Below are 7,482 nucleotides of genomic sequence, written 5' to 3'. Positions count from 1 at the left end.
TCATCGCGATATATTGACAAATGCACCCACAGCAACATCATGAAATCGCTCCAATCATTTGTGAACATCCTGTATTTAGTATATATTTTATGCGCTTTGTACCCGTTAAATATTCGTATCATAAAAATTGTTTTAATTGTGGGTTTCCTATTAAAAAAAACACTCAGTAAAATTTACCAGCAATCTTTGAGACGGTATGTTTGATAATGGTACATGGTAACGGAGTTTGCAAGCATTTCGCCGAGTACAAGTCCAATCGACGAGCGAAAGAATGAGTCCATGAAGCTTGGATGGTAAAATAATAGTAGACAACGCACTTGCGTGCTAGGAAAGGCGGTGTTTATTCGTCTCCGTGTGCGACAGCGCAGGGTTCGCGGGTTCAGGCCGTGTCCTCCGTGTCTTGGAGGACGGCGTCGGGCGGCTGGCCGCGGCACCAGCGGCGGAAGGAACACGCGCTGGCGACAGCCAGGCACACCAGCAGCAGCACCTGCGCGCAGAACGCGCCGCCGGCCAGCGCCCAGAACCACTCGGGCAGGCCCGTCGTCGACGCCAGCGGCAGCCAGCTCGCGGCCTCGCCGGGGCACGACGCGGCGGCAGCACCCCCCTGGTCCTCGCCCGGGGCGACCAGGCCGAAGTCCAGCAGCCCGGGCCAGCTGCGCAGCGCGTCCCTCCAGCGGCAGTCGAGCAGCTCCCACTGGCGCGCGAACACCTGCCTCACCAGGTCGGCCTGGTCCGCGTGGGCGCACCGCCAGTGCTCCAGGCCTCGGGCGTCATCCAGCTCGCGCAGGGACAGCTGCACTGCGTCCTGGGCCAGCAGCACCTCGCACAGGATCAGCGCCGTCAGCTGCACCATGAGGATCACCTGCCGCCGAGACCAGGGCCCTCGATGTACCCACCTCAGATCAGCTAGACACTTGACATTCTGAGAGCTCTTAGATCTCGGTCCAGAACTGACGGGAATAAATGCCATCAGTTGAAATTATTCCACCTCAGATCAGCTAGAAACTTGAAATATTTCGAGCTCTTATATTTCGTTCCATAACTGACGGGAATAAATGCCATCAGTTGAAATCATTCCACGTCAGATCAGCTAGTAACTTGAAATATTTCGAGCTCTTAAATTTCGTTCCATAACTGACGGGAATAAATGCCATCAGTTGAAATTATTCCACCTCAGATCAGCTAGTAACTTGAAATATTTCGAGCTCTTTAAATTTCGTTCCATAACTGACGGGAATAATTGCCATCAGTTGAAATTATTCCACCTCAGATCAGCTAGAAACTTGAAATATTTCGAGCTCTTTAAATTTTGTTTTATAACTGACGAGAATAAATGCCATCAGTTAAAATTATTCCACCTCAGATCAGCTAGAAACTTGAAATATTACGAGCTCTTATATTTCGTTCCATAACTGACGGGAATAAATGCCATCAGTTGAAATCATTCCACCTCAGATCAGCTAGTAACTTGAAATATTTCGAGCTCTTAAATTTCGTTCCATAACTGACGGGAATAAATGTCATCAGTTGAAATTATTCCACTTCAGATCAGCTAGTAACTTGAAATATTTCGAGCTCTTTAAATTTCGTTCCATAACTGACGGGAATAATTGCCATCAGTTGAAATTATTCCACCTCAGATCAGCTAGAAACTTGAAATATTTCGAGCTCTTTAAATTTTGTTTTATAACTGACGAGAATAAATGCCATCAGTTAAAATTATTCCACCTCAGATCAGCTAGAAACTTGAAATATTGCGAGCTCTTATATTTCGTTCCATAACTGACGGGAATAAATGCCATCAGTTGAAATTATTCCACCTCATATCAGCTAGAAACTTGAAAAATTTGAGCTCTTAGATTTCGTTCCATAACTGACGGGAATAAATGGCATAAGTTGATATTATTCCAGCTCAGATCAGCTAGAAACTTGAAATATTGCGAGATCTTAGATTTCGTTCCATATCTGACGGGAATAAATGCCATCAGTTAAAATAATTCCACCTCAGATCAGCTAGAAACTTGAAATATTGCGAGCTCTTATATTTCGTTCCATAACTGACGGGAATAAATGCCATCAGTTGAAATTATTCCACCTCATATCAGCTAGAAACTTGAAATATTTCGAGCTCTTAGATTTCGTTCCATAACTGACGGGAATAAATGCCATAATTTGAAATTATTAATTTTCAAACCCCGAAAAAAAAAATATTACGACACGCCTTTCAAGTCGGCACAGACTTTGGCCTATCACGCAGTGAAATGACGTGAAAACTCTATAGCTCGATATGGCGGGGAAAAAAATCTAGCCTGGTGTCGTGAAGGCGAGTGAGCACGTGATACGACTTGATCACTTCGCTCCACTGACACCCCTGGCGGAGCGGGATCCCAAGTGACCGCTCCTAACCTGATTCTGTATGCACTGCGATCTCTGGGGGGCTTACTGTTTCGAGTATGCCTGCCGCCGTGCACAGCTGTTGATCAACAAGCGGTCATACTAACAGAATACAACCATAGTATAACCGCAATAGATTTATACTTAATGCAAATTTAAGACTTATATGGTTTTCTAATGGTCGCCATTGTCATAACTGAACCAAATTGAAATGGGACCTCACGGGAAGCACCAGCTTTAAAATCAAAAAAGAATCATCATAATCGGTTCACCCAGTGGAAAGTTCTGAGGTAACAAACATTTAAAAAAAATACTACAGACGAATTGAGAACCTCCTCCTTTTTTGAAGTCGGTTAAAAAGAGACTGCCTAGGAAAATGTACAAAAGTGCACAGGAAGAAGACCCCAAGGAATGCCAAGGAGCGGGTGGGAGGAGCAGATAAAGGAGTGCCTGAGAGAGGATAAGACTGGAACAAGAGTGAAGGAGGAGGAATGGTGGAGGGACAGAGGTACAGATGGAGACTGGCCCGGCCGCAGGCTGGAAGCAGTTGAGGATGACGGGCCCGCACCTGAGTCACCGGGGCGTGCTGCGCGCCTCCCAGGCGGCTGCAGCGCCGCCCCGAGTGCCCGGGAGTGTCCGCCAGCTGCAGCTGCAGACGCCTCGGGTGCGCGAGGGCGTCTCTGCAGCGGCAGGCCCTGCGCAGCTCCCCCGCCGCCTCAGCGCGACCGCACATCGCGCACGTCCTCGCCGCCGGCGGAACAGGAACTAAACAAACGTCTGGGAACAGAACAGCAGCGGTCTCAACTGTTAAAGACAGCCACGAGGTTTGTACTGGCCGATGGTCCCACAAAACCAGTCACAGGATTTGTCGCTAACGCACAAAGCATTTAAGAATATTTTACAAGACGACCGCTTCAAAGAAAACCTGCTGATAAAAAGTATTCTGGAATCAAGAGCGTACGTAGAATTTAATTTTGGTGGAGAGAGAACTACTTTGCCCGCTGTTTGCTTTCAAATTCTTTTTTAAATTTTTTTTTGTGGGAATGTTCAATGGTTTGAGGATTTCGAATGAGATATATCCCCCCCCTCTTATCATCCCTTTCCCCATCCCATCATCCCACCCCTGTCTGGGATGTTTAACTGATCTTTGTGCAATTAACATTAACTAGTTTACGATTTTTACAAAATTGCCTTTCTGCTGCATTCTTTAAAATTATTTATAGAATTTGGCTAGTTGAACGATTATTTTTGAAATCTTTGCTTAACTCAAATTAATGATATAAATGCTTATCTTTAAATGTTTCGTGAAAAATTATTTTTACATTCCAGCTTAAAAACAACAATGCATTGCAATACTCTGTGAATGGCTATCGCTATTTTTAAGTATACCTTTTATGTATACTTAAATATACTTGCGAATGGGCATTTGCTCATAATATATTGTGTTTAATTTAACTTTGGAAAAATTTGGTATCCATGTAACAAATATATATTTATAAATTCCTAACCCGGTATATTTAGTATCAGGTTTTAAAAATGACATTGATAAAAATTGGAAAGTTAATATTAATTAGAAAACAAATATTAAGTTAATAGATTGTACATCTAATGAAAACTTAACTTTCAACATTACTAATTCATGTTTGTTACCTTGATCTTCAGCGTGTCCATTGTCAGCTTCACAGCTGATTTGTTCCACCCCAGTTACTGGAGCATCATCACTCAAACGTTCGGTACTAGCAATATCTTCTTCTTTGTGAATTGTGTTTTTTTCCATCATATTTTCAGCTTCACTAACTGTCTCAGACTCGCTTTTGATTGATTTTGTCTCATGACTTAAAATCTTCTCTTTTCCACAAACTAATTCATCAAAATCGCTGCCTTCCAAAATGTCTATTTCATTATCTCTTACACAGTCTTCGCTTAATTTCGTGTCACGATCTCTTGCACCGTCTTCGCCTGATATTTGGCAAGGATCTTTTAAAATGTCTTCGCCTGATGTTTTGTGATGATCTCTTATATCATCTTCGCCTGATGGTTTATCAGGATCTCTTATATCGTCTTCGCCTGATGTTGTGTCGCAAACATTTACATTATTTTCGTCTGATATTTTGTCACGATCTTTTACAATGTCTTCACCTGATGTTTTGTGAGGATCTCTTATATCGTCTTCATCTGATGTTTTATCACGATTTATTACATCGTCATCGCCTAATGTTTTGTCGTGATATATTTCAGGATCTTTACTATATGATTTTTTCCAGGCAAATTCTTCAATATACGTACTCTTAAAACGAACTTGTTCGCCAATTACATGTACAAGTTTTTTGTCATTAACATCAATAGCAAGATCCTTTATAACATTTTTGTTCGTTTCTCTAATTAAAATTTCTTCCTTTCTACTAAAAGCTTCATTATAATTGACATCATCCGAATGGTCAACCTCATAAAGTCTTAAACAGTTTTCACCTGAGTCAATCTTATTCTCTTTTAAAATACCTTCGCTTACCATGAAACTATTGTCTGTCGCAGCGCCATTGTATTGTAAGTCTTTCCTAGTTTCATATTGAAGATAATTCCTGAAAGAAGTGACTTGTGGTTCTATGAAATTAACAATATCTCTGACATCATTGTCTTTCTCAACAACTTCCGTAGTATCTGTGCTGGTCTCTGGATTAACAATAAAATTATTTATACTGCCAGCTTCTTTACAATCCTTTTCATCCAAATATCTACTCACGTCTTTTCTAAAATCTTCTTCGTCTCTGACTATTCTATGCTTACTCCCACAAGAGTTAGAATGGCTCATTTTCATATTTACCTCGTGGGTATCTTTCTTGTAAGACGAAATACGTCCGGCAATTTCATTAAAAATGTCTTGACAGTCATTGTTCATAGTAACATTCGTATCATCTATGCTATGCTCACTGAGGCCAGTACATTTGCGTGTGTAATCAACAGTTTCTTTGGCAGCTGCACGATTACCTTCCGTTCCCACTTCATCGAGAACTTTTTCAGTTATGAATTTTTTGATATCGTATTCCTCACCTTCACATTCTTCTTTGGTTAGATTGGTGTCGTTAGCTTCTCGGTTGCATGGAGATACGTAGCTTCGGGTCGCCGTTTCATCGCTTCTGTGTTTGAATACTTCGGGAGTAAAAGAGAAATAAGATCTCTTGTCAAAACTAAACCCACCTGTACAGTCTTCGTTCATTTTAATGTTTTTCTTTTTTCTTTTCGTACCTGGAAACACACTACGATCCATTTTCTCTGTACAGTTTACCGTCCAAAATGTACTTTTAATATATGTGTCAGCTGACACGTCGGAATTTACTTCCACATTAGAGATATTTGTAGAACGTTTCCTGTGCTTGCTTTTATCTTCCTTAGTTTTTTCCACAGACGAAATTCCCTGTAAAAAATTAATGGAAATAAATAATCCACCACAGTATCCCTGAGCTGAAATTTACACTATCAGCTAAACTTCACGCACATTGTACTTATCAGTTTATTTAACTTACCATTGATGGGATTCTTCTACTCATCTTTATGACATATATTGTCATTCAAACCAGTACTGCCATTTTTATTCCACCAGTAACTATTATTTTTTTTAATAATCATAATTTAAGTATAGCAGAATATAACTCACTTTCAGTCACACTGTAAATTTTTAGCAATTATTGCTTCATTAAATGACGTGTAACACATTTCAACTTAAAATTTATTCCGCCGGTTGAATATTTGTGTTACCATGGTAGGAATTTATATTGTTATACTAAAATTAAATTATTGCATGAACACAGAACTGTTTATCAATTCCCCAAATGATGCGGCATGGTTGATAATAGCAGCCTACTTTTCGTATTAAAATATTTTTGGGACTTAATTATCTGTGCATTTGTTTCCAATTTATTAACTTGCAACTACAATTGATGTTTATAGGAGTTTTAACATATATATAAGTATATTATATGCTAAAACACCTATAAAATTTAATTTTCTTTGAAAGTTAATATATAAAAGGGAACACACACACAAGAAATGCTTGTTTAAAAGTGTATATTTTACTAATTTTAGGGAAGGATGAAGGCCACTGTTTACCAAATGACAACAAAAACAAGCATCATACAAGCAGCTACAGTAGTCACAGAACACGTGCGGTTCAAAAGCGCGCGGCCATGTGTGTGGAAGTAGACGAAAACAATTATGGACATCTTTTGTGGGCTTGTTCCACGTAGTTGTAATGCTCAACTATAAACAATATGGTCTGATGGTACTTACATGACTGTATTTACCTTTGTGTGGGTTATAAGTTGTAACGTAATTTACTGAATCACTCTGTGATAATTGGGAATTAGGTACACATTCCTATGGCATTGTTTTCTCCAAATGATGTGAGGGCCAAGCTCCATGAATTGCTGTAGAATCATCCTTTACACCAATTTTTGCCTTTCAATACAGTGGAATAAACTTGGATTAAAGCATACTCAGGTCCAACTGTGAGTGAACAGGGATGTATCGGTTATTTGAAGTTAAGTTTTAAGATGTGTTTTCTTTACTTTTTGCCAGCGTTGTTAAAGGTTTTTTTTTAACAATTTCCACCAAATACTTTTGTGTTCGTTTGGCTCATAAGACCACCGTGGGTGCTGAGGGTGAATAATAAATAATCGATTTTTGATTGGTGGTTTTTTTTTCACTACAGTCCACCTGTGCAACATGACAAGATAAACGTCACTGTGAACATTATGGAGAAACAAAATTAACAAGTGATGGTAGAATCTAAGGCGAATTTTGAAAAATTAAGTAATTAGTTAAGGCCTTGACAATTTTTTTTAATATTTAATGTCTGTAGACATAGTGTTCATGGAAATATAAATGTAAGATGACATTATGAGTTTTACAGCAGCTTTAGTGGTTTAAATTTGTGTAACTATGGTCACGATTATATAAATAGAAAGTCCGTTTTACTATCACCCTTGATGCTGATTGCAAAAGCTTGCGTGTAACGTGTTTGTAAGTATCGTAAACGTGACCCACTAAAAATCATTACTGCACAGCCTCATCTGAGGTCTACAGCTATTTTTA

The 7,482-nt window shown here is 39.7% G+C and overlaps 1 protein-coding gene across 1 annotated transcript; it reads right to left on the bottom strand.

Annotated features, from left to right (window-relative positions):
- Positions 1-379: 379 nt before the first annotated feature.
- LOC134531285 (uncharacterized) lies at positions 380-6,155 on the bottom strand. Its single transcript, XM_063366978.1, has 4 exons — positions 5,916-6,155; positions 4,045-5,806; positions 2,963-3,171; positions 380-862 (listed from the first exon to the last, which is right to left on the bottom strand). Exons 1-4 carry the CDS (start codon positions 5,958-5,960, stop codon positions 380-382), a joined length of 2,499 nt encoding a protein of 832 aa, XP_063223048.1. The 5' UTR covers positions 5,961-6,155.
- Positions 6,156-7,482: the final 1,327 nt, after the last annotated feature.

Source organism: Bacillus rossius, chromosome 3 (genome assembly GCF_032445375.1).
Source record: "Bacillus rossius redtenbacheri isolate Brsri chromosome 3, Brsri_v3, whole genome shotgun sequence".
Lineage (NCBI taxonomy): Eukaryota > Metazoa > Arthropoda > Insecta > Phasmatodea > Bacillidae > Bacillus > Bacillus rossius.
The sequence above is the reverse complement of the archived record's forward strand: the minus strand, read 5'-3'. Positions and strand labels throughout refer to the sequence as shown.